This window comes from Tiliqua scincoides, chromosome 2 (genome assembly GCF_035046505.1).
Source record: "Tiliqua scincoides isolate rTilSci1 chromosome 2, rTilSci1.hap2, whole genome shotgun sequence".
NCBI lineage: Eukaryota > Metazoa > Chordata > Lepidosauria > Squamata > Scincidae > Tiliqua > Tiliqua scincoides.
Window position 1 is genome coordinate 33,052,493 of NC_089822.1, and position 27,774 is coordinate 33,080,266.

A 27,774-nucleotide genomic window follows, 5' to 3' on the forward strand; every position below is an offset into this window, starting at 1 on the left:
TTACGGCTGCTTTCCAATTTCAGCATCAGTGTCTTGTGTCATAAGTTCTTTATTTGAATCAAGCTGTTGTTGCCATGTTGCTTTTCAAGGATGAGCAACAAAGCAGGCTACAATCACATACTTTTAGGCTTCAGACAGTACCATTATTGGAAAGGACAAAAGCATTTATATTCACCAACGGATGTTTCATTAGTTGGATCGTGCATGGTGTTGACTCAGGCTATAATCCACAACAAACTTATTCTTATAAGCAGTTACATTCATTTGAATGGGTGCACCCTACAGCGAATGGTATGAGAAGTACACCCTTTAAAGGCACGTGCATTTGTCTGCACGTACACACCTTCACACAAGGAGTATTACATTGTCTTGCTCAATTGGACCAAAGATTCACCTGCTATAAGGCAACCAAATGTCTCAGGGACATTCAGAGGCAGGTTGTGATAGGAACGGCCTGTTCTTGTTTATTCCCAGGACCGGGCTGGCAATCAGACGCTACATGATCATTCAGTCCTGCAACTCCTTTGGAAACCCTTTGAAAAGAGAGGAAAAAGTACATCTCTATATAAGACAAAAATCATACTTACACCATTTCAACTATTTTGTATTTTATTGTGGAACTGAGCTTGTTTCCTTTACATCAAATATCCTCAACGGAAGAGGGGATATTGCACACAAATATCATAAAAGCACTACATATTACTTTCACTGGAAACTAATTTTCTACATTAGATATGACTGGATAGAATAGAGGTGATGAAGGATTATAAGACATAAAACCATACACAGCTGCAGACCAACACAAACAAGACCATTCAGAACAAGAGAGAGGAGTGTGTGAGGTGCTTCTCAGCCAGCAACAAGACTTTCTCTCCATGGTTTGGAAGAATATATGGCTGCATGCAAACATGTGAAAGCATCCTGCAAGTTCAGAATTGCGCTTTTACTGCTGTGACTACAGCCCAGTCTTGTATGAATATAACATGTAGCCCTGGCGCTCCTAAGCTAATTCAGTGCAGAGAAGCGTTTTCCCTCTAAATGTTCAAGGTTTTGATGCTGCATTTTTATTTTATTCTATTCTCTTGTAAGATCAAAACAAAGTTTCTTTTTTGAATAGCAGACATCTTAAACAATGCAAATGATGAAATTGCAAATGCATTTAAAGAACTGCTTGTCCCTAGATTTCTTTTTGTGATTTGTTCAACTATTAAGTGAAAAAAAAATGAGCACTTACAGGAGTTTTTATTCATAAGTATAAACATAATATTTTTCCATTGCCAATAATGCCAGACCACAAAAATTACTATTTTCCTCAGAGAAAATAGTTACTGAGAAATATTACTATTTTCTGGTTACATGTGGACATAAACGAGGCATATGACACAAATGCAGAATAACTCCGTTGAGCGGCAGTTCTTGGGGCAGGGGGACATGGACATTTCCCTTAACAAAATGATTAGATCGTCTCAATTCAGTGTCAGAAGATTCCTAAACCGCTTAAGCTATTGAGTTAAATACATTCATATACACATTTGGATCCATTCACCACAGTATGCAAAGTTAAAAAGAAACCATGAAAGGAAGAAAAAATAAATAAAAGATGCCATTGAAAGGTCGGAATCGTAATTAGACCCACCAGATGAAAATGAAAAGGCATGCAAAAGAAGGTCTGTTTTAAAGTTTGAAAAAGGACTGTGAGCTTGACTAAATGGTTGCTGAATTTTATTCAGCAGTATAGTACTATCATAAAGGTCATGATTAGGGGAATGTTACCAGTGGGTAATGCCATTGTTTTCTAGAGTGCTCATAACACTCAAATATTGACTGACATATGAAAATTAGACTACTCAATATTGAACCATGCTTCTAATAATCTGCGCTGAGCAACAGAGCTCAAGTTTAACATCCATGGTACTTCCTGACTGACTTGTCGCTAAGCTAATTGTGTATGGCTGTGACTGACACAATTAGGTTAGTTACACAGGCAAGAAAGGCATTAATTTGGTCAAGAGGAGCTCCTTTTGTTTAGATACCAAGCTTGGCAGCCATTTAAACTGTGTGCATAAGGAAAAAAAAATTAGCTTTATAGTATTTATATTCCACTTTTGCCCTCTTCTCAAGAAGTCAGAAGTGAATAACACAGTTTGGATCCAAAGAGCCTCCGGTCAGAATGGAAGGCAGTTCCTTTCATGTGTGTATATTACCTATTTTCCCTTTCTTCATCCCCCTATGCCACTTAAAAATCAGCCTGGGAGGTCTCCCTGATCTTCTAGAGCCACTTTTCAAGAGACTAGCAGTGCAATCCTAACCGGCCTAGTACCCACAGAATGAACACATGCACTGTTGCAAGCATGCCATAAAGCATGTGGTGACAGCACATATGCTTCTGGCACTGATGTTAAGGCCTTCACTGGCTTGCTAGTGCCAAATTCCAGTGTAGTGCCCAACATTGCAGGTGAGCTCCCACTGGGCAGTGAAAGGGTGGGGGAAGGGTAGAACAGAGGTGGGTAGGGGTGTAATAAGGGAGGGGAAAGGAGGGGAGGGACAGATTTGGTCCAGGAGGGAATGGAAACAATGGTAGGGGCTACTTCCTTGGCCTGATTTCCCGGCACGGGGCTGCTTGGACTTGCGCTAGTTATTTTGCTGGTGCAAACCCAAGAACCCCATACCTGCTTCTGGGGCTTAACCTGGGGGAAGGGGACAACTGTCCCCTTACCTTGTGGAGACCCCTAGCAGATTCTCTTCCCACACTGGATACAGCAGAGACTGTTTCAGCCATGCAGATAGTTAGGATTGGGCTGTGGGAGAGCTACAGGAGGAAACATAAAAGGCACCCTTTCTGTTCAATGAGATCTTTGGGTCCTAATATGCAGAGTGCCACATTTTCATATAGGAAAAAGTTGGCTGACACCCAAGTGCTGAATGGGACTTCAAAAAGTTCTGTGGCACAAAACATAAAATAAATAATAATAATAAAAATAAAAATAATATTAACATAAAAGGTATGACTGACAGAAAAACTTGATTACATCTTTGCTTCTACTAAAAAAAACAAACATGAGAGCGATCAAGAATACGCTTAAAGTGAAGGAGTGTTAAGGCCAAATTTGAACCCCATTTTATCTTTTATTTCAATTAATCTACTTTCATGGGACTACTGATGGACATATGACTAGTAAAATTGCCACCTCTGCAAAGGAGGGGTGGTGATGGTCACCAAATGCTGCGTAACTGTTCTGCAAAACAGCCAGTCTGCAGCTCAGAGAGAGGCAGAACTCAGGCAGGAGTAACTTACACACCAACATGGGGACATAGCAGCTACCATAGCACCTGTGGCTTCAGCTTCCTCACTTGCCCTGCACAGAAGTCTGTTGCAGCTATACTGAGACAAATCACTCTTTGTGTCATGGAGCAAATTCATCTTTAGGAGCAACAGAAAAGAAATGTAACATAGATGATTAAGAAATCAGCATATCTGCTTTTTTCCTACTATACATTTCTTTTTGTCTTTTATACCACAATCATATGGAATATTTTAAGGACTTGGGTCAACCAGCTAGCGCTTCTATATACATTGTTCCAATGAAAATCAAAAGGGATTGAAAGAACACAAGTATTTGAGGGAGCAGGGTAAGTAATAAATAAAGCAGCATTACTAAACATGTAAAAGAAAAATAAAGTATTAGAATTTTTTTTTTTAAATCCACAAAACATTTGACAAACAATATTTCACAGCATTAATGGGGCTAAATAGCCCAAATTAAAAGGGGTCTGTAGTATTAAAAAAATATAAAAATTAGCAGTGCAAATGCACATCTATAAAACAAAACAAAAATAAACAATGTTAACAATTGAAATAAATTATACAACAATAGAAAATAAAAAATGCTGTAATTATGCAGTACTTAATGGAATTAAAGCCTTCTGCAAAAAAAATTATTGGCTCAGAACAACGCAAAATCCTATTATAGAGGAAACAAGCTGGTGCACATTTCAAACAAAGCTGCTAAGTAAAACATAATAGATGTTGTTATATGCAGTGATAACATGCAGCCTGGTCCTCAAAGTCTTACCGCCAGAAATTAATATTTCTAGGACAATTTGGCTGTCAAAGTTTTTACAGTGTTCCAATTCGTTGAGTCCAAATTTTCTTAATAATATAATAGTAGACTTTACCTAGACTGTGTGTACTCTTCAGTTTGGGGTTGTTTATTTTAAAAATCAAAACAAACAACAAACAAATTCTGTACCAGTAACCCAAACAATCTGCATTAAGGATGCAGATATACATGATTTATCTTTATTTTGCACTTTTGACTCTTCAGCTAGTCACTGGCTGTGAGCTATACAGGGTACCCTTCCTGACTGCTAGAATTCTTAATCAGTAACTTTTCTGATTTCTGAGATTTATCAGGCATTGTTCGTGCACTTCCTAGCATCTCCCTCTAGCCCTGACAGTTGAGACATTGGGTGCAATCCTGACCCACTTTCCAGTACTGACATAAGGGCAATGCTGCTCCGAGCTAAGGGAACAAACATTGCCTTACCTTGAGAAGGCCTCTGTGACTGCCCCCCCCCCCCAACTGCAGAATGCAGCATATGCCCCACTGACACAGCTATGCCAGTGCTGGAAAGTTGGTTAGGGCTGTGCCCTTGATTTATTTATTCTTAATGACAGCCAATGAGAAAATGTAATTCTGTGGCTATTTCCACATTCTGCAGCTCCTCTTTGCTCTCAGAGAATTGGCAACAAACACACAGCCCTGATTTTGTTTCCCCAAAGAGATCTGTATATACTGGGGATGCAAAATGCTTGAGCTAATTTTATTTAAGGCAGTACTGGGGTAAATAAAACCTAGGAAGGGTCAAATCAAGATACTTTGTTGGCCTAACCAGCAGTGCTAGACGCTTTGATAGGTGTGCTGCAGAATCACATGCAAAGTCACAAATGATGTGCGACTCGCCATCACAAGCTGCTTTCACTGGTGCCCCCACAAATATTGCCGCCATAAGTAACTGCTTGGAACCTAGACTGCATCCTGTTGCTTAAAAGGGAGCCAAACAGCATTTCAGTCCTCAGTTCTTTGCTCCCTAAAACACACCATTATTTGTTAGCATGCTCCCCGCAAAATAGTCCTTGGTAGATGACTGTGTTCAATAAATACGTTTACTGCGGTATCATACTTCATTCTCACCAGAACCTCAAACAGTATGCATTTGTCTTACAAAACTACTAAAAAAATTGCCTTCACCTGAATTTTTTTTCTTTGCATTTTCCTGTAAATGAAACTTCTGTTTAAAAATTCATCTATTAAAAGTTCACACAGAGCTAAAAAAAATTCTTCTGTACATTTGTTCCCATAGTCACTCTTAAATTAACATCAAAATAATGTAAGACAAAGGAAGGCTTTAAAAGACTGTACAGACTTGCAGAGGACTTTTTAGCGACATTCTGTTTGTTCTTTTGCTATGTTTTGCATTTCCGGTATTGGGCACCCTTTCTGCCAGGCTTCCATAAAGCAAATTTTTTAAAAAAAGAGAAAAAAACAAGTTGCAGAAAAGACTTGCTGTTCAGGTGCACCAATGAAGTGTTCAACTTACATACATAATTCATAGCACCAAGCTGTTTGACCAATCAGAGGTTTCCAGTAGCACACATGCACACGCATACTTCTGTACTGGTGTAACTATAATCCTACACAGATGGTTTATAAACTTGCTATCTTGCATTAAAAAATAAGTGCATCAAGTATCTTTGTACATTCAAGTCACTTTCTAAGGCAAAATGTCTACCATAGGTACTCCCAACTGCTTTGGTATTTTGCTTCAGTAAACTTGACCGTGACTTGGATGTTTCCGCATGCAAGCTTGTCAAATTCGAGTGGACTAGGTGGATTTTCACTGGGAGCATGCCTTAGACCAACATGTTTGCATGTTAAACTGAATGGGGTTCGAACTACTTGCATATATTGCCTATGAGAATTATGTTATGTGAGTATGAAGCATGAAAAGTGAAGTTGCTAACAGTGAGTGTTTTGGATGTTGTGTCCCTTCAAAGTCATACTAAGTTAATTTCCTAGCTAATTTGCCACTAAATTAAAAATGCCCACTCTTGTGATAACTCAGACTGATGCAAACATACGTCCTTTTTATGTGATGGCAGACTGCAGGAAGCAATACGTTGATTGCTTTGAGAGTAATGCAGTACTAATGATTTTATTCTCCTCTTCCCCCCCTCTCTCTCACTTTCTCTCCCTGTGTTTCTCTCAAGGGCAAATGCCCCTACCTAGCAGAAGTCAGCAGTGTTTGCTAGTGCATGGTTTCCAAGTGTTCAACAGAGATGAACCTGGATCTGCAGTTTTTGCAGTAATTTGAACCCTACAGTGGGAATACTGTTATTTCCCTTAGCAATCAGCAAAGACTAGAAAAAAAAAAAAGATTAGTGACTTGCATCACTGTGATACAGTAAAGCATTTGGCAGGTATATATAGTTCAGCAGCTGAATTAGATGGATTACATTTTTAGAAAAGGTGTTCTCAAATTGAAGAATTTCTGGAAACAAAGTTTAAGGTTGTGATGCATCGCTTTGCTTTGTTACAGTTCAATCTTGCATGCAGGGAAAGATTCATCTTGCATAACAACAGTGCTGCTGCTTGCCAAAACCATGATGTTAAGTTCCTGTTGCTTCTCATGGGTCTCTTGATACCATTCTCTCATCACTTCAGAGTCATGGGTTGGGATTAAGGTCACCTGCAACAGGACAAGAGATGTTAAGAGCAGATGGGAGATGAATGGACATACAAACAAATCCTGAGGAAAGTCTCATTACATAATACTGACCCATTTTTGAAAGGATATGTCATGTTTCTGTGGAAGAACATGGGGAATGACCAGGTGCAAGAAAACAACTTATCACAAGAAAGTAAAGGATCCTGAGATGTTATGAAACCTCAGCTTCCTCTAATGGAACATGATCTGTACTTAAACACTGGCTAAACCCCACACCTACACTGGATACGCTACAATTCCACAACCTCCACAAACCCACAGTGATTAAGAGCCTCTGCTGTCTCGAGGCCCAACCCTATCCAACTTTCCAGTGCCAATGCAGCTGTGCCAACAGAGCGCGCTTTACATCCTGCAGTGGGGGGATAGTCACAGAGGCCTTTTCAGGGTAAGGGAATATTTGTTCCCTTACCTTGGAGCTGAAATTGGCACAGTAAAGTTAGATAAAAATGTCTGACTTTTTCAAAATCTAACTATATTAGGTACCTTTGCTACATATGCATTAATGAAGAACTACTGAAAAAAAATGCCCTAGCTGTGGGGCTGCTTTTTCATGATTGACACTTGTATGACTGGGATATCATTCAAATGGTCCAACTATGTAGTTGAGGGCACCAACAGTATTGGCCTGGATTACAAAATTGGCTCTCTGCAATTCTATGTGAATCTATCCCATTATCAGATCCTGCCCATGGGTTTGCTCATTTAAACATTAAACCAGTTGTGCAAAACTGCTAACAGGAAAGCAACTCTGAAACATTTATGGTAGCATTTAAAGAGCCCGTAACATAATCAAAATCTTGAATACAAATTGTGAAACCATAAATACAGTAGACACACAACAACCAAGAACTTAGTTAAATGCTAAATCCCATTTAGCTAAATTAATGTGAGAAATTGACTTAACTGTACCTAGCTTCTTAAAGAGCATTCTGTGTACTCTGTTTATAAAAACTATGGCTACAGATGTGTTTTCATTTAATCAGTAAATTTCAGCCTAATCCTATTGGGCATTTACAACAGTGAACCTTAGTTCCAGTGTTGTAATTGCCTCTCTGACCAATAGGACTGGGCTGAAATTTACTGATTAAATCAATACAGGGCCTGGTCAATCAGTGCTAGGTGTGTGGAGCTGCCATCCATTTGTGCCAGTGCCTCCGACACACTCAGCAGCTAAAAATCTGTGGGGAGTAGAAGTATTACAAAAAAGCAGGTGGGGGGAGTTAATTAAGGGGGAAAGGTGGGCAGATGAAGGTTCAACAACCCCCTCCCACCATTTTATCACCTACAATCCTGCACCCTCTTCTAACACCTGTTTGGTGGTGCCTCTCATTTGAAGACATCCGACAGACTCTGTTGCATCTAGTTCCACTTCCTTCAGTGTCTCAAAAGGGCATCTATAGTGAAGTTTGAGTAAGACACACATTTATGTAAATATCTTATTAGTAATTTATATGCATGACTAATTAACTAAAAATTGTTGACTCACAGCTCTATTTATTGCACAAATAAGACCAGAAGTTTGATAATAAAACATCTCTTATCTGTTCCTGTTAAGCAAGAGGAGAGCTTTGTCCATTAAGGCTACAATCCTATACACACTTGCCTGAAAATAAGTCCAAAAAGACTTACTGCCCAATCCTATCCCCAACCATTGACAAAGACGGAGCTGCGCTCACAGAGCATGCACAGTTTCCAATATTGGGGGGTACAATCAGGGGGTCTTCTCAAGTAAGGGAAAATATTTTCCTTTACCTCTGCATAGGGTCCTATTGGCCCTCAGACCTTCGCCAGGTATGTAGCCAGCATAATTCCAAAGAGAAAAAGGAGGCAGGATGGGCCCAAAAATGGAGGACAGGATCCAGCATGAGTATTTGCCACTGAAACCCACCCCCTGCAGTCCGTCCTCACTCCTTGCCCTCCCCGATCTGCCCAAAACTTCCCTCCACAGCCATGACATGTGCCCTCCCTCCCACCAACTTACCTGCCCTGGTGTGGTCTGGAGTCTCTGGCAGCACAGTTATGCTGCTGCCACATTATTATTATTAATTATTAACAGTATTTATATACCACTTTTCAACTAAAAGTTCACAAAGCGGTTTACAAAGAAAAATCAAATAACTAAATGGCTCCCTGTCCCAAAAGGGCTCACAATCTAAAAAGATGCAGAAGAATACCAGCTCTGGTAGCTTCGACTGACCCTGTAGTGGTGCACTCTGTGCATTGTCACAGGGCCCTTTGGAACAGCGGGATGCTTCTCCCGCTGGGGGATGGGATTGGGTCATTAATTCTGAGCAGAGATGCATAGGATTGCACTCTAAAAATAGCTTTTCTTGAATTTTTTTTTTAAAGATTTTAAAGATTAAAATTAAGATGAAGCACTTTTTCCATTTTGAACAAGACAAAAGTTCATGACAAACTGCTACCAAATACAAGGCACTTCTCGAAATCTTGGTTCAACAGGTTCCTCCCTGTTTTTGTACTTATTTCCATTCAGACTTAAATTAAATATTGGAGCACCTACCTGCATGTTGCTTCCCCACTGAGCCTTGCCCTCCAGTAGGGAGTCCAGGACAGCCCTGCTTGGCTCTTCAGCAGCAGGATCATTCCCACTCACCACGTAGTAGGACGACCTCACCCTCTTAAAGAACTCTACATCAACATTCTTGCTATTGCTGTGATTCGGAATATAGACCAGGTCCATATACATAGGAGGTCCCGGAGGCACAGCTACGGATTTTGTTGTTTTTCCATTTCCAGGTCCTTTTTTAAAAAACAAAACATTAAACATGAGAGTTTTGTCTTAGATACGACTGAGAAAAGGCCAGTGTATATTATAATTTGTTCCTGTGACCTTTGAGAAGTGACATGTTGCACAGAGCTGTCTTCTCACACTTTGATTATGGTACTCAAATGCATTCCCCTGATGTGTTTATTTCATCATCCTATTGATGATGATAAAAGACCTGCTAACATATGATAATTGTGTCCTAAAAGTCTGCTTAATTAAGAAAACAAGAGATGAAAAATAAGCCTTCTTGAATACTATCAACATACTATGGTAGCTGTATGGTAATAAAAAACATTCATCATCAGGTACTTCCAATCATGCCAAAGAATATCTATTTATGTAACATATATTCTGCCTTATGAGTAAACTTTTGAAGTGGCTTAAAATATTATAAGAGAATGTTTTACTGCAAGAATTGTGCAAAAATTGTAACTGAATTGTCATCACAGTCTTTCTTAGATCGTGAACGCTTAAATAGAGAACCATTTTGCTATGTAGAGTTTGAACTTTTTCATCAAAATCAGTATATAAATATTCTTATATTTATAATAATAAATATTTATTTTTTATTATTTAATTTATAATTTATATATAATTTAATATTAATAATAATAATAAACTCCAATAAAATTCTTCAATAGGATTTAAGATGTAATCCTTCTATGTACGATGACATGGCTTGCTACGCAACTGCCAAAACATTAAAGTACAGAAATAACTGTCCAGTTCTTACAAATACCAGTTCCAATGCAAGAGAGACTTCAATACGAAGAAAAGATTGTGAAGGGCTACTACGAAGAAGACTGGACTACAAGGGGGAACAGCTCCTAGGAGGAATCATGGCATACCAGCAGTCCCTTACTGAACAGACTACTACAGTGATACACCAGGAAGAGAACATCAAAGCAGCAGTACCCAAAAGAGGCCAAGAAATAATCTGGAGAAAAAAGGAGGTAGGGTTTCCAAAGAATCAAGAGATTAAATATTTGGTTGGTGCAAAAATATTCAGATGTATTAACACTATCATTTTCTAAATTCACCGTCCCTTTGTGCAGCACCCTGACTGCAGGTGAGGTGAGAATTGGTGAACTGGCATCTTTCAATACCAATTATAAATATTCCTGATTCAATAGTATTCCATTGTTGGTATTCAGGTAAAAAATGCTTTTTGGGTGCTCTGGTGCAATGCAGCTGTTGCACAAAGACACCCCCAAAATTTAAAAAGGAGGATACACTGGGATTGGCCTGTGAAATCCATGTGGCTGTCCCCCGTTTACAAGAAAGGTGGAAAACCAAGAGATTGAGTAGCATAGTGGGTGCATGTTGACCACAGACTAAATGGCAGAAGAAAATACAATGGGGCCTGCACTGGATGGGTATATATTATATGTCACTGTTGCATTTTTTTAAATTGAAGGTCAAAAAAACAAACTGGAAATACAGGTAATAGAGACAGGAAATGCAGTATTAATCCCATACACTGCTTCAGGACTGAAGAAAGGCAGGCTATCAAGATGCAATATTGAAACACAAGTATGAACAATGGATAATTTGAAATAAAACCAGTGCAGACCCATTATCAGATTACCTTCTTTCTGACTAGTACCTCATTAGCATTTCTACTACTAATGCTTACAGAAGGCCAAAAGAATGCTTTTGAGTCATACCAACCAATCCGATTACCTTCCATTGCCAATAATTGTTTGAAGGCACTGTGAGAATGTCACTATGTTAGAAACTGCTTACTATCAACAATATCTAATGCTTGGGTTTCAAGCATTTTGTTTTCCAACTGCAGCCCATCACGAACATAGGCGATATCTATTTGTACTGTATACTTATCATGCACTCAGCTCTTTGCTACTCTCATTGTACTAACTAGGTGATCATGGAAATTCAGAAGGATCTTCCCATGGGTTTCACATGTAAACTGTAGATGGCTATTATGTATATTCCACCCGAATCCAGAGTGCAGTATAGTTCCTCCAATAACCAATTATGATATAGTAATGTTTTGATGGGCATCTTTTCTGCTAGCAGCTGTGCTGTCTGTGGAATGCTCATGGTGCATTAATTTCTAAAATGAGAGAAGCCAGGACTCAAGACATTCTGGAAGTCCTTATCATGTATGTGGAGGCAGAGAGATTATACACTGGTAAGCAAAAACCACTCTCCACCAATACGTTACTCTCTACTTCCTTATTGAACTTCCTTATACAACACAAGCCTATGCATGACTACTCAGAAGTAAGCCCCACTGTATTCAATGGAGCCTACTCCCAAGAAAGTGGTTATAGGATTGAAGCTTAAGTGCATTTAAATAATGTAACTCTCACACTTGTCCCATTTTCCCTCTTATTTTTCCAAAAATAGCAACAATATATATGACAGACATGGCAGCTAAGCCTTTTCTCTGAAAATGTAAGGCAGGTCCTCAACAGATGCCACCATCATGCTATAAACCACAGCAGCAGCATTTTACCACACAAAAGTATGTACACCGTCGTTACGCCTTTGAACACGTGTATACAGATCTTGGAACCCTGAGTTGGGCTGGGGCTGCCAAATAAATACAAGGATGTTTAAAGGTGCTGAAATCCTGTTCACACTTTATTTGTAAATTGCAGTGTACCCACAGCAATCATGTCTACCACTCAGCTGAAGACACAGCTACAAAAAGACAGATGACAGAATTATATGTCAATATTACATTCTGTTTCATTCACAATTTCATAGTATTAGTTGTGGTTGAAGCAAACAGCGTTGCCTCTATGGATTACTCTTGTGAGTTAGTCTTACCTGCAGTTGCAGTCTTTGCCGACTTTGATGTTGTAGAATTTGCTGCATTCTTAGTCTCCTTATCTTTCTCTTCAGCACGGGAAGATTTTATTTCTGGAGTAGAGACATTTTTGGGTGCTTTCTCCACAGATTCCTTCTTCTTTGGAGAAGCTGTTCTTGAAACTTTATCCAATGATTCCTTCAAGCCACCAGGTTTCGGTGAAGCCACCTGCTTCGGTTTTCCATCACTCTTCTTGGCAGGAGAGGAAGACTTGGTCTTTGTGCCCTGTTTTTTAGTTTTTGTCTTTTCTTTCAGATCCTTCCTCAAAGGCTTTCCTAAATTCTGATCAATAGGCAAGGCTTCTGGATCTATCATGGAGACATCTGGGTGTCGAGGCGAAGGGCTGCGATCTTGCATTGGGACTGGTGGAGGGTCAATATGTTCATATGTAATGGTCTTATCTGTTGGGATAGTCTCAGATTCATCTTCTGAGTCAATGTTAGCATCTGCTGTAATAGAAGGGCACTCTTCTGTTTCAGGAGGCACATCTGAATCGGTCTGAGATGGAGCAGATTCACTTACTGAGGTCGGAGGAGTTTCACCACACACGCGCGCTTGCTGTTTCCCTCCTGAGGGTGGCTGCCCACCTCCAGACTGAGTTAATGGCTTCTCTTGTTCTTGAGACTGTTCTTCATTTGCAAACCATTCTAAGGGATTAGGATTGATAAAGGAAGGTGAAAGTTCTGTTTTGGGATGCTTGTATTCACAGGAAGAAACAAGGCATAAATCCACATCTTGACGGGTTTCTGATTTTTCGGAAGCAAAGTACTTATCAGCCTCATAATGGTAGATAGCAGTGTCTGGTGATCTGCTGGTTTTCCCGGTCACCTCATATGAATAACTGACAGTCTCAGGTGATTTGCTCATTTTTCCAGTAGTTGCATATGAATAGCTGACAGTTTCAGGTGATTTACTTGTTTTTCCAATGCTCTCATAGTAACTGACAGACTCTGATGATCTGGTAGTTTGGTCGTAGGAATAATCAAAGGCTTCTGGTGACTTGGGTGCTTTTTCAGCTGTTTCATATGAATAATTATCAGCTTCAGGTGACCTTGTGGTTTTCCCAGTTGCGACATAGGAATAGTCAAGAGCTTCGGGAGATCCAGTCACCTTCTCTGTCTTTTCACAGGAATAAGCAACAGCCTCTGGTGATCTGGTGGCTTTTTCAGTTGCAGTATAAGAGTAAGCTTCAGGTGATCTGGTTGCTCCCTCAGTATCTTCCTGTTCTGTATAGACTGACAGCTCTTGACTATGTTTTGCTAAAGGGTCTTGAGCTACTGAGGTATGATAGCCAAATGATTTATCCGAGGACATGTGCAATGATAATGAAGGCAAGTGGGAATCAGCCGTTTCTTTCACCACAGGAGGTGAATCTGAAAAACTGGGTGAATATAGAGGAGAAGACTCCCGTGGCGTTAACGGAGATAAGTCAGACTTTGGTGAAAGTTTTTCTCCCAGACTGGGCATTTTTTCTGACTGAAATGCAGAATGTAGTGGTAAATCATCAGCCTGTGTAACACCTAACATAGTATCTTCTTGTAACGGGAAACTTTCCTGTGATGGTGAGTGAGCTGAAGAAGAAGGTGACGCTTCTATCTGAGATACTGAAATAATTTCGGAAATATCTTTTTCGTGGCCAAAACACGTTTGCTCCACTGGTGATATTTTATGTGGGAAAGAGTGTTCCTGAATATCTGAAGGGCTATAATCAACTTCGGTCGGTCCATTTTCAGATATATGGTGCACAGCAGCACCTACTGTGGGATGTTCAGGAGACTGCCTGCTGAAGTCCATTGCTAAAGACTGCTCAGGGGACTCCTGTCCAAATTCTACTGACATAGTTGATTGTTCAGGAGACCTGTGATCTTGAACAGGTGTCCTTGATTTTGCTGTTTTAGGGGAGAAGTCTGGGGGAGAAATGGACATAGGCCTTGGGCACTCTTCTTTAGATGGAGACATTTCTGTTTCCTGAAAAGTTGTTGGTGTTTGTACAACAGATACAGAAAGAGAATCATCAACTTCAGTGGAATGAGGGGATCCAACCTCAGCATGAAGGGAAGGAGATACATCATCAGTAGTTGGTTCTGGAAATGAACTAGTAGCAACAGATGCTGTTGAAACAGAGGCAACTCCTTCAATATGTGAATAAGTGTCTTCTGCTACAACTTCATCAACAGGAGTTGCAGACTTATCAGAGACTGTGCCTTCAGAGATTGACATTTTGGTGTCTTCCTTAAAACAGCTAAAATGACTAATATCAACCTGTGTTGGAGAAATATCTCCTAGTTTTCTTTCATCCAAACCCAATGCAGGCTGAGTTTCTAAATCATACTTTTTATTTTCTAGGACAAACTCAGATTTCAGTGGGGTAAACGGTACATCTTTTTCAACTTGTTTTTCTTGGAAATCACTCAGTGTAGCAGCTTCAGAAACTGGGCTCTTCTGCAAAGGGGACTCATCTGTTTCGCTTTGCTTTTCAAAGGGACTCTCAGTTTCCCTGGAAGGAGCTTTTACATCCGCACTCAAAAATGTATCATAGGAAGCCTCGGAACCTATCAGTGGTGGGCTTCGCAGAGGTGAGAGCACTTTTTCAAATGGTGATTCAGAGTCAGGCACTGGTTCATCCATTGGGCTGATTCTGTGTTTTGTAACATCGTCTTTGGCATCACTAACTTCAAAGCAGACTGGTGCTTCTGCTGCTTTTCCAGGCATTTCCGATAGAAGCTGACTAGATTTTTCATCTGTGGGAGACTGATAATAAGGTGTGTGTCCAGCACTACCAGCAGCTGACTGTGAAGGTGACACCACTTCTAAAGTTTTGTCATCTGGGCTAGTACAGTGCTCCTCGTGGGAATCAGGATGCTTTTCAGGGAGTGCTGTGAGAGCTGCTGGTTCAGATGACACTTTAATCTCATTGGGAGTCAAGGAAAAGTTCACACTACGTTCACTTAAAGGTGTTCTAGCAACTGGTGATAGAGGGGTTGGACTTTCATCTAGACTCTTAGTTGGGCTATGCTTCTCATCCAAAGCTTCTAAAATTTCTAATTTACTTGTAGATTTTACTTCAGCTTCTTGTTGGTGGTATAGCCCTGGCAAGGAAGATCTACCAAATTTGTCTTCCTCTAAAGAAGAAGGTGGTGAAATTGTAGATGCTGAAACATTATAGTCTTTGCCTTCAGTGGCATCTGTTTTAGATCCTTCAGATAACCCATTGAAAGCATCTGGAAGTGAAAGTTTAGGCCTAGTATAATCTTGAGAGTACAGTGCTGACTCATACTTAGTAATGTTTACATATTCTTGGGAAGGGGATTCACTTTCTTCGTTATTGGTTTCATCACTCATCACATCCCTTGGAGTTGACATTTCATCCATAGGCGTGGGCTCACTGGATATTTCAATAGTGGACTGAGTATAACCCGAAGTAGCAGTAAATTCCTCAGGCTGGTCTTCTCTGTTTTCCTCATCCGAAACAGTTGCCTCACTTTCCGAACCACCAGGTAAAGTTTCATCATGTATTGATGATGCTGGTTCCTTGGCTGGAGACTGAAGTTCTGAGGGCTTAGTTGGAGTGGTTATATGCAGGTCATATTTATCATCAATCTTACCAGCCCCTGCTGCTTTGTCTACCACAGCCATAAGGTAATCCTCTTCAGCTTCTATTTTTTCAGTCTCCTCCTCTTCATCTCGGACATCCTCTGTTTTGTCTTCCTCCTCAACTTCCTCCTCAGTCTCTTCTGTTTCTGCCTTTTCAACTGTTTCATCAACATTTTCCTCATTTTGTTCTTCATCCTCTGCTCTCAGTTCTTCCTTTCCACCGTACTTTAAACTTCCCATCTTCTCGTACTCCTGTGCACCAGTCAGTTCTTTTTCACTCTCTCCAGTTTCTGTTATATCCTTCTTGTCTTGCTTTTTGAGACCTAGTGGTCCCTCTAGTTCCTCTTTGTCACCTTGTTCTTCAGCCTCCTCGGTTTCAGCCTTTTCTTCATAGTCACCTGCCTCAGAAGATTCTTCAAAACCTGTTCCTTCATCTTCAAACTTTTCGTTGTCGTCCACCCTGTCCTTTTCCACAGGCTCCAGCTCTTCAGGAGTCTGCTCACATTCTCCTTCAGGTTCCGTAGTAGTAATGCCTTCATCAGGAGAGTCAGCAGGTCCTTCTGTCTTTTCTCTTTGAACTTCAAAATCCTCCTTTGGTTCTAAATCAGTTAACTTTCCTTCCTTTTCTATTACGTCTACCGGAGGCTTTGTTTCCTTCACTACTTCAACCTCTTCAGCCTTTAATTCTTCAAAGTCTTTTGTTAGATCTTCTGGCGAAGACATAAGTGATCTCTCAGCTTCCAGTTCCTTCCCACTAGCTCCCACAGCTGCAGCTGCTACTACACCAGCGACAGCTCCCAAAGCAGCCACTGCAGCTGGTGTTTCGGTAATCTTGATGTCTTTCTTCACTGGCTTGCTTTTAACTTTTTCCTTTGGTTTCCCAAGAAGCCCAGTTTCTTTTTTGACAGATTCTTCCTTCTTTTGTGGCTTAGGCTTTGTGGTAGTCTTTTTTGAGTCAGGCAAAGAGGCAGATGTTTTCTTGGTTTCTTTAAGAAGCTTCTTGGGTTCTTTCTTGGGTTCCTTTTCTTCTTTTTTACTTTCCTTTTTCTCTTCTTTTTTAGCTTCTTTTGGTGGAGCCTCTTTCTTTGATTCCTTTTTAGCATCTTTTTTCACGTCCTTCTTGGTATCTTCCTTTTTAGGCTTCTCCTTAGCTGGGATTTTTTCTTCTCTCTTAGACACCTCTTTCTTTGGCTTTTCTTTCTCCTCATGTTTTTCCTCAGATTTTACTTTCACTTCCTTCTTCACATGCTTCTCCTTTACTACTTTTGGCTTGACATCTGCTGCTTGTTTTTCCCCCATTTCAGATTTCAGAAACTGCTGTTCCTTAGCTGTGAGATCTTTTTCTGTCACAGAAAGCCTAGTCTCTGCTTTTGCTGGTTTATCTTTTTTTACCGTGGGTTTTTCTTTAATTTCTACTCTTTGGGTCTTTTCAGGTGGACTAGACTTGCCTATTTCAGTTGTCTCTTCTTTTGATTCTTTTCTGACCGTCTTGCTAGATACAGATTTTGCAGCAGGCTTGAGACTTTCCTTACTTTCTGTTCGCTGTTTAAGTTTTGTTTGTTTTACTGCTGGACTTGCCACGTTACCAGCTAGGTCTTTCTGTGTTACACTTGGCTGTTTAAGAAAGTCTAAATGTTTGAGTTTTTCTAATCCGTCTAGTATGCTATATTGGCTACTGTTACCTGGAAAAAGAACTCGGATGATTTTTTCAGCAGGGTTTGCAGGGTGCCATACAATCAAAGATGAGATTGAAGTCAAGTAGGAAACTGGGATGTCTATCTCTTGACCATTTGGTAGCACCAGTTCAGCTTTGTCTCTATTTGTACCAGTCCACTGATGGATGAAATACTGCATCTCTTTACTGCTTTTGACTGGGTTGAGAACGTACATCTCAAGCTTGCCTACTCCCATTTTTTGAAAAAGGATTATTGGATCAGTGGTATTTCCCACATTTCTAAAAAGAGGTTCTGGTTTCATAGACAGTTTATTGAGGTACTGCAGTGTGAAACAAGCCTCCTCTACACTTCTTTTTAACCCAAAATTAGGATCAGGGCTTCCAAGACTTTCAGGGACATTCAGAAACACAACTCCTAAATCAGGTGAAATCAGATTCTTCATCCAGTCACTGTTGGTAGTGGAGCCTTGAGATTGTTCCTCTTCCAGTTCAGCTATTTTCCTCTGCAGCATGCTATTAATCCCTGGCAGGTTATCATCTCCAATATGGGTGAGCAGAATTGAATCCACTCTGTCCAAATGCCGGATGAGTTTCCAGAAGCAGGATTTTCTTTCTGATCCCCCATTAATAAGCATGTTGAACCCATTAACTGCAAACAATGCAGAGTCTCCTCTTCCACCTGGGAAAATGTAACAGCAGGGTTTAGAAAGCTTCAGAAAACCTCCTGATGTTGGTGGCTCCAGAATATCAAAAGGCGATGGCACTTCCACTGATTCCGACAGGTACTCTGTGAACTCAGATAGTCCTTCCATTTCAGGCAAGATAGAGGAAGAGTTGAGTTTAATGTTGATGAAGTCTTGAAGGTTGTGTCTGTCAAGGTTTGAATTCTTCCAGTCCCCTTCCTCAGGACAGAAAAGTGTTAAGCTGGCTTTGTTGGCAGGATGCGTAGTGCTCAATAATTCTCCAATCTAGGGTTGCAAAACACAAAGAAAGTAGTCATTTGGCAATTTACAATGAATCACATTGGCTTTTCATAAAATGATACGTTTGTCCCTGCAGAACCATGGCCACACCCCAGTCTCAACATAAAGAATATTATTTTCTTTGAAAAAGAAATTCAATATAGTATTTAGGAGAGAAATTTTAAAAGAAGTCTTCATAACCATGTTTTGTGGCTTGTTAGCCTTTTGACAATTTTCCTGGTTTCACAACAAAAAACAGGAGGAGCACTGAACCCCTGATGACTGGTCACCATTCAGGCTAGTGGGCAAAGTTTGGCCTAGTGCATTATGGGTAATGCAGAAACCTTCAGGTGTGGGGCTGTTAAAAGCTATTCTAAGTTGTTCGAAGCTACATGCACAAATATTATTATAGTGATTATGTACAATATTACTTCACAACAAAAATATTCAAAAAATAGCTAAATAATCAAACAGAGAAACTTGGATAACAGCAGGGCCCCAGAATGTGGTGCATCTAAGCTGAGGGCCAGCAAGGAGAAGATGTCACTTTGAAGAGGATGTCACTTTCACTGAAGTGACACAAACCTGTCCAAAATTATCCCACGAAACTAGGCTGACCATCCCATTAATTTAAATGGGACTTAAACGTGTTAAAATCTTTTTTAGATTCAGCCTATGTTTAAGATACAAAAATACACAAATTCAATTTGACAGTCTGTTTACCATAGGTTTTCTGCCCTACAGGAATTTTCAGACAGTATACATTAATTGTATTTGTATTGGCAACCTTCAGCCTCGAAAGACTATGGTATCACGCTCTGAAAGGTGGTTCTGGCACAGCGTCTAGTGTGGCTGAAAAGGCCAATCCGGGAGTGACAATCCCTTCCACACCAGGAGCAAGTGCAGTCTGTCCCTGGTCTATCTCCCTGGCTATGGGCCTTCCTTCTTTGCCTCTTAGCCTCAGACTGTTGGCAAAGTGTCTCTTCAAACTGGGAAAGGCCATGCTGCACAGCCTGCCTCCAAGCGGGCCGCTCAGAGGCCAGGGTTCAAAAAAGAAGAATCAGAACAGGCATAGCTATTGCTTAACCAGTTAAAATTATTTGTAGGTGCTTAACATGAATTTTGACGGCTCTGGGATGTTTGAAATATGACATAACATACCTTATCCTCTTTGCCAGGCTGCTAAGCCTGACATGGAGTCTCTCAAGTCTGTGCCAGCAAAACAGCCAGCGCAGACTTGAGAAGTCCCGTTCTACAAGGAAACTTCCAGTGACCTCAGCAGTGCTGTTAAATGCAGCGGTATCTGTTCTGGCACCACTACACCTGGTGACACTGCTGGGGACGGGATTGGGCTGTAAGTTTTGCATGGCACCTCACTAAAGCATGCAAGCAGCCCCCTCCCCTTTGGAGCTATTCTGGGCCTTTAGAAGAAATGCTCTCTAGCTACACTACTGATGTGATGTTCACTTTCACATGTGAAAATAAATTCACTTTCAATTGTGAATGACACACACAAGTTTAAATAGCTATTTTCCCCCACAATATGCATAAAAATGACAGCTGGGAAAAGAGTGCGATGGTGCTTCCACATCCATCTGAACGACTTTGCTTCAAGCTGCTTCCTCAAATTCAGAAAGAAAGGTGCTTTAAATGTGCTCTGAAAGCATGCCGTGTAAGGTACAGGGATCTGAATTAAATGTACAGTTGAAAAATAAAGGGTTGTGGTAAGAAATGCCTTGGGAAACCCCAAGTGCAACTTCAGGGCCTCCACCAATGTATCCTGGATCTCTGTGTAACCCTAATGTGTTTGTAATTCATCAGGCAAGAGTCTTGAGTAACACAATCATATTAACAAGAGCCACATTAGCAGCCAGTTGGTTTCTAAGTACACTTTAAGGTGCTGGCTCTTGAAAGCCAATATGGTCCTTCTTACAGTATTTGGAAGGAATGTTCCTCTTACATGTCCTTCCTTATGAGTTAAGGTTTTCTCTGGGGTTCCTCTGACAGGTTCCCCTATTGTCTGACATACAGCAGGTGGTTATGAAATCCAAGATTGTCTTGGTGCTAGTACACAGTTATAGAGAAGCCTACCTATCAACCTCCCTTTCCACATTTAGAAAGCTGGCAAAAAAAGAGATTTGCCTTGCTAGAACTTAATTTATTTTTTTTATAAGGCAGCCATGTTTTCAACTGGAGAAATAATTTTTTTTATTCTTGCTTTGGATTCAAGCAATGTATTTATTGTATGCTTTGTTATGTTATTTTATTATCCTTGTTATTGACAAGTATATAAAATAATGAAACAAGAACAAATAATGTGATAGAACATAAGACATTTTATAAGATGTTGTCACTCTGGGTTAGAGAGCAGTGAAGTGATAAAAACAAACCTCTTGGTCTGTGAAGATCTCAATAAAATTCTGAAATGAGAAAGATCCTGACTGGAGAATGAGCTCTCCCGTATTTTCAAAACTCTGCCCAGTTAGAACCAGGAGTTTATGTCTTGCAGCATCTGTAATCATTAACCGCACCTGTGATAAAGAGACAAGAACCATGTAATTAAAGTATCACCTATACCTCCTGTCTTCTCTAGGAACCAGTGGATCACTTTTCCTTCAATCAAATACAAATCATCAGGGACTTAAAAAAAGAAGGCTATTATTGACTTTGTATTTTATTTATCCAAGAGCAAAAGGACACTCAACTTGAGATGCAGTATTTGTAAAAGCTTATGTATAAGCAAAGGGAAGCAAACTGAGTTGGATCCAGACCTTGACCTATATCCAAAGATGTGCCTAGGCTATCGTTGACAGTCAATTTTCTAGGGTCAGATCCCCATGCCATATCACAGTTTTTTGAAGTTCAAAGCAAGTTTGTGATAAGGCATGGGGATCTGTAATTCAAAAGGAAGAAGTCGAAGATTTCACTGCATATCCACAGTAACCCTAAAACTGCACATTTTGTTGTGATCCCAATACATTCGCTCCCCAAGTTACAGACATTCGAGTTACAGGTGGCTGTACTGGTGCTTTTACAATAATGCTGGACCAGCAAGAGCCAGATTTTTCAAGCTACATATATTTCAAACTACAGTGGTACCTCGCATAACGAATGCCCCGCGCAGCGAAAAACCCGCAGAACGAAAGCGGTGTGCGAAGTTTGGTAACTTGCATAACGAATTTTTATGACTTATGCTTCGCATAACGAATTTTTTTTATTGTCCTGGTTTGTCTTAAGGGGGGGATCTTCATGTCCCTTTATGATCCTGTTCACCCTAGTAAGGGGCGGATCTTCATGTCCCTTTATGATCCCGTTCACCCTAGTAAGGGGCGGATCTTCATGTCCCTTTATGATCCCGTTCACCCTAGTAAGGGGCGGATCTTCATGTCCCTTTATGATCCCATCCACCCTAGTAAGGGGCAGATCTTCATGTCCCTTTATGATCCCGTTCACCCTAGTAAGGGGCAGATCTTCATGTCACTTTATGATCCCGTTCACCCTAGTAAGGGGCGGATCTTCATGTCACTTTATGATCCTGTCCACCCTAGTAAGGGGAGGATCTTCATGTCAGCTTGCTCCCAGGAAAGTGTGCACAGGATTACAGCCTTCAAACTCCCCACTCAGCATCCCCCCATCGCTCATTCACTCTCTCACTGCCCCATTTCCTTCACGTTTCCCCCCATGATCACGGCAAAAGCAAGCAATTGAGTGCAGCTGCTGTGTCCTCCCCAGCTTAGAGCACATTCCTGTGCGTGTCTCCTCAGAAGTAAGCCCCATTGTGCTTACTCCCAGGAAAGTGTGCACAGGATTACAGCCTTCAAGCTCCCCACTCAGCATCCCCCCCGTTTTTGAAATCCTCTGTACAGTATGTATGCCTTTAAAGAGCACTTAATAAGCACTTTGTAAACCAAATTTGACTTTGTTCTGACTTTTCTTGCCCATAGGAACGCATTAATTAAATTTCAATGCATTCCTATGGGAAAACGCGCTTCGCAAAACAAAAAACTCGCATAACGAAAGGACTCGCGGGAACGAATTAATTTCGTTATGCGAGGCACCACTGTATATACAGACCCCTGGAATCTAACATGTACATATTGTAGGGGACTTGTAACAATAGCATAGGATTGGTCATAACAGCTTTAATAAACAATGAGGCACTGCTCTAAATGGCATGCCGCTGCTGAGTGCAAGGGAGCCAGCAGTGGATGCAGCTGGCAGCTCCCCATACACACTAACAGCCCACCTGGACTGTACCAGAGGAGATAAGGCAGCAGAGTGGTTGAGCCATGGGAAGGAAGGGGAAAGTCTGAGGTAGGGAGGGGTGGCCAGGGTAGAGAGCAGGATCTGTGAGGTGGATCTCAGTGGCAAAGGCACCTACTGGATCTTATCCCTGATTTTCCAGCCTACTAATAGTCAGGACTATTCTGCCCAAAAACCCCTGAGGAAATTTGCAGTCTGAGTAGGGCAAGGCCTGAACGTGAGCATGTGTATATCTCTCTGTAACTTTATGTGACCGATATAAGTGCATGAAAAAATGCTAAGTCATAGTGACAAAGCACTTGTAATAGAAGTCAATGTTAAAGGTACAGCTGGTGCACCATGGGAGGTGGTGTGATCTGTCATGAGACAATGAGGTAATGCTATGAGGTCATCTCCACTGTGACTGGTGCACAGTAATATATAAGCAAGGCAGGTAGAGTCCACCTGCAAGGGCCATTGTATGGAGCTGGAGTGAGCAGAAGTCTATGTCGAAGAGTTGAAGATTGTGGCTGTGAATACCAACACTGTTTTGCTGCGAAGGGACTGTTTATCTGCAAATAGTTTTGTTAATACAGGTGGTGGACATCTGCCTTGTCTGTGTTGCCTTTTTACTGGGAAACCTTTGGCATCCTTGGAGCTAGCACTCTGCTGCGCTCTGCTAAGAACTGGCACTACACTAAATTCCTCAACAACCTCTTCCACTCCTTAGACTTACACCAGCAAAAATAGCTGGAGTGGGTCAGAGGAGACCCATAGGCAATTGGCAGGCAACTAAAGTTTTGATCTTTGGTAAGTAAAGAAATTCTGATCCCCCACCACCACAACATGCAGTGTGCGCTCTATCAGCACAGGTGCCTGGAGAAGATGGTGGGGTATACGACTGGGTCATAGTGTGAACACAATAATTAAGGGTGCAATCCTAACCACCTTTCCAGCCCCAAGGGCAATGCAGCCCCAAGATAAGGGAAAGAACATCCTTATCTTGAGGAGGCCTCTGTGACGGCCCCCCCACTTGCAGGATGCAGCACATGCCCCATTGGCACAGCTGTGTCAGTGCTGGAAAGTTGGTTAGGATTTGGGCCTAAGCCATTTAATTCTGGAATTGAATCTTGAACTTTAAACCTAAGATAACCAGATAACCTACTTTTGCGGTGGTGCAGCTGTAACAGTATGGCACCTGCTATATCGCAAGGGGGAGTTTCAGGCCCTGGAGACCTGCTTCGTGTAAGGGGAAAATTTGTTCGCTTGCCTTGGGTTAAGCTCACACCAGCCCACTGAGTCTATGAGGACTTTCACCAGCTATATTGTTGGCACAAATCTGTGTGGACCAAGGTTCGGAGATCAAGGCAAGGAAGGGATGCAAGATATTGCTGTGCACCACTGCTGCTGATACCACTCCCTTCCTGGCCCTGTTCTGCCCCCATCTTGCCTCCTTCCCACTTTTGTGCTGACCTACTAGTGCTGTTTGGCATCCCTGATTTGCAGGTGCAAGGACCCTGCCACTCACCAGTTGCAGTGGTGACCAGGGCACACTGAGTGGGGTGTCATGTTTTGAGATAGCCGTAAAGGGCCTTACACCACTGGAATGAACATTCCAGCAGTGTAAATCCCAAATATGATTGGGCTGTAAACCATATAAGACCAAACTCAGATGGCCCAATCCTACCTAAATCCCTGCATGGTGATGCAGCGGCACTGGCATGGCTTCTGTTGCTTCCCACAAGGGATTTCTGGCTGCTGGAGATTTTTGCAGGGTAAGCCACTATACGGCTACTTGGACCTGTGCCAACTCAACTGCTGGCACAAGTTCATGTTGCTCTGTGAAGGCAGATCAGGCCTGGGAAGGGGCTTAGGAAGTGTGCCAACAATCCCACCACCCCTCCTGGGCTTGAATCACCCTCCTTCCCACCCCATCACTGCCCCATTCTGCCCCTCCCCTGTTCCGCCCTTCCCTGCCCCATTCAAACTTCCATTCACCTCCCTCCAACCCCGTGTGAGCTTACTTGCTCTGGCAGGTGTTCATGGGCCCACCAGAGTGCAGGAGGTTGGTGCGGTCTAGCTGGCGGCAGGCCTGTAGTGCACATTGGCAGAGACTAATTTGTGACAGCCGTAAAGCAGCCTCCGCCAGCACAATGCTAATTATGCCAGAAAGGGAGGGGGTTAGGATTGGGCTATTAGAACAGATTCAGGCAATATACAAATCATGTGTGATGCTTAGAATTGCCAGATCCAGAACCTGGCATGGCATCTGTGACAATTAAGAATTGAAAAGAGGGGGGAGTTCCCTATCATAGTGTTACAGTATCATCAGAATCCTAAAAAAATCTGTTTCATGCAACAAGGTCTGGGTTTCAAGTCAGTGTCTGGGCCTCAATATTGTAGTCATGCTGAAAGCGTACTCTAAGAAGTTTCAAGAGGGTCACTATAATACATTTCCAAATATACATCCAGGAATTAGTGGATAAAATTGCTGTTTAATGCAGATTTCTTGGTTGCATTAGGGCTATTTTTGAAGCACAACTGACGAATAATAATACATTCTTTCAATTGCAGGTCTCACAAGTCAGTTCCTATGCGGTTACTTTCTCAGGAGCTTCTAACAATACACTCCTTTTTTTGTATACAAACTCTTTCTGCTGATTGACTCAATGGTGTGTTCACAGCATGCTAGGCTGCTTGCATGTACATCAGCAGTCAAACAATTAATTGCTCTCAATAATTTCATCTCATGTCACATCATGAAAAAAGCAGTACTGACCTATATTTTTTTCCCAAGGACTCACCTTCCATTGTAAGTTCAAGGGTATCACTAAAAGCATAGAACAGCACTAAAATCAAGTAATCAGAAGCAAATCCCATGCTGGTTTGTCACTAATTGTGTTGGGATATTGAAGTGTAACATTATCTTTGATGGGTCAACTCCTTTTACTATGTCTCTTAGAGAAGACAACACTGAGGAGGGCTCTTAACAGTGTGATGAATGTCACTTAACTCTTGTCTGTTTTAATTGCATTAAATCCATTAAAGAATTGGATTCTCTTGCTTTATTGTTTCCTGTTTGGTGGTGAAGCTGTGGGAAGCCATTAACTTTTAAAGAAAAGAAAAAAAAACAGCTCTGGCTGATTTATGAAGCACTGATATATGATTATTACATTATATTCCTGTACCTTTTTATTTATTGATGGCTATAGATGATATTAAGAGATAGAGGCTAGGGACAGCAGCAACAGCTAAGAAATTCTTGCTAAATATTTCTTGCTGCATACTTCCTGCCTATTTGTAATCAACAATGTTCATACAGAGGGATCTTGGATGCCTAAATGGGAAAGGGCCCCCACCAAGATTGGTTCCACCTCATTTTCTGCACCAATTTACGAGTGACCAAAATAAAAAGGTTTCTTTTTTAGGGTGGGGACAAATTTCCAAAGTTTTTGAGACATTTACTGGTGGTAATAATATAGGTGTCCTTTTTCTTTAATGCTTTGATGTACTGACAAGTATAGGAGGAACACAGGAAGTGCCAGTGATCTTCCCAGCAGCCAGCTCTTGCCAGCTGCCATTTCTCCTTCCTCAATATATTCAGGAAATGATGCAATGTTATGGCACGACTTTTTTCTTTCTTTCTTTTTTTTTTTTAAAGGAGCCTATGCTCCCATTACCACTTCCAGTAAGCCATCCCCTCTGAGTTATGAAAAATTCTGGCAAACGCTTTATTTTGTGCCTCCTCCAAACCCCCATCATTCCTCCCCTAAACACATCTTTATTAAATTTATTTTGGCAAAATTCTTCAGACCATCATTAGTCCCCACCCTTAAAAAAAAGAAAAAAAGAAGATAATGATCATACAGAAGGACACTCACACACTATGCATTAGCAGTAGAAAGTGGCATGCCCTTATTAGCCCTGGGCCCATGGGAGTGGGGGATCAGGAGAAAGTCAGTTATGTTAGCTGAAGGAAAGCATAAGCAACTCACTTCTCCACACATCCCATTTCACCCAGGTTCTTTCTACCTAAGACTTTCCTTCATCACTGGAGTGGTTGGGGGAAGAAGGGGGAAAAGAACGCACGATTTGTGATTCGTTGATGAGAAAAGGAAGGAAGGCAAAGAAATAAATGCAGTCTTTCCCTTCATTTTTCTCTGCCCCATAAATTTCTTGTTTAGGACAGAGTACTGGCACATATTATAAAATGTAAAGATATATGCATGTGGTTTGATAATGCTTTAAATTGGTACATAGGAGCTTTCTTTTATGAACTGCTCTGCCTCCCGTCACCAGACTTGTATTGTGTTCCCAGACAACATTGTGTTGAGCTTCAGGTCTCTGCCACAGGCACAAAAATGCAACTGGTGCCCTCACATTGAACTTAGTCCTGAAGTGGACTTCTTAAGTATATAGTATCACAAAGGTTGCTTGGGAGTTTCACTGGTGTTTGGACTTGGAAGGGATGTAGACAAAGGACTTCAAGGACAAGTGAAACACAGGAAACCTGCTTTCGCTGCGACAACATTTATCATTATTAGTGATACGGGTTCAAGACTGGGTTTTGAGGGTATCTGGTTTCCCTCTAGCTTAATTACACAATTTTTTGATAACATTACCTCAGTGCTGACAGCTTCATCTGAAGGGTTAATCAGGACTACAGTTTCTAAGACATCACTTCTGTGGTGAAGGATTTTCTGACCTGCAAAAATGGAAAGGAAAATGAACCACAAGGCCTGCCATTTATTTATTTATTGCCTTAAGACATTCTCTCTCCTAAATATATTTTATGTAACAGGCTCCGTTCTATACCACACTGCATTTTCTCTGTCCTAATAATTATTATGTTTAGGCTCAAGCCTCATGATTGGGATCCTCCAAT

The 27,774-nt window shown here is 41.2% G+C and overlaps 1 protein-coding gene across 1 annotated transcript in view; it reads right to left on the bottom strand.

Moving 5' to 3' along the window:
• Nucleotides 1-6,594: 6,594 nt before the first annotated feature.
• The window catches only part of MAP1B (microtubule associated protein 1B), an 84,450-nt gene continuing 63,270 nt past the window's right edge, over nt 6,595-27,774 (bottom strand). Inside the window, exons 3-7 of the mRNA XM_066615252.1 lie at nt 27,512-27,594; nt 21,038-21,178; nt 12,377-18,653; nt 9,311-9,549; nt 6,595-6,750 (exon numbers count right to left, since the gene is read on the bottom strand). Coding sequence (XP_066471349.1) covers nt 6,595-6,750; nt 9,311-9,549; nt 12,377-18,653; nt 21,038-21,178; nt 27,512-27,594 — 6,896 coding nt within the window. The remainder of the gene's footprint in view (nt 6,751-9,310; nt 9,550-12,376; nt 18,654-21,037; nt 21,179-27,511; nt 27,595-27,774) is intronic.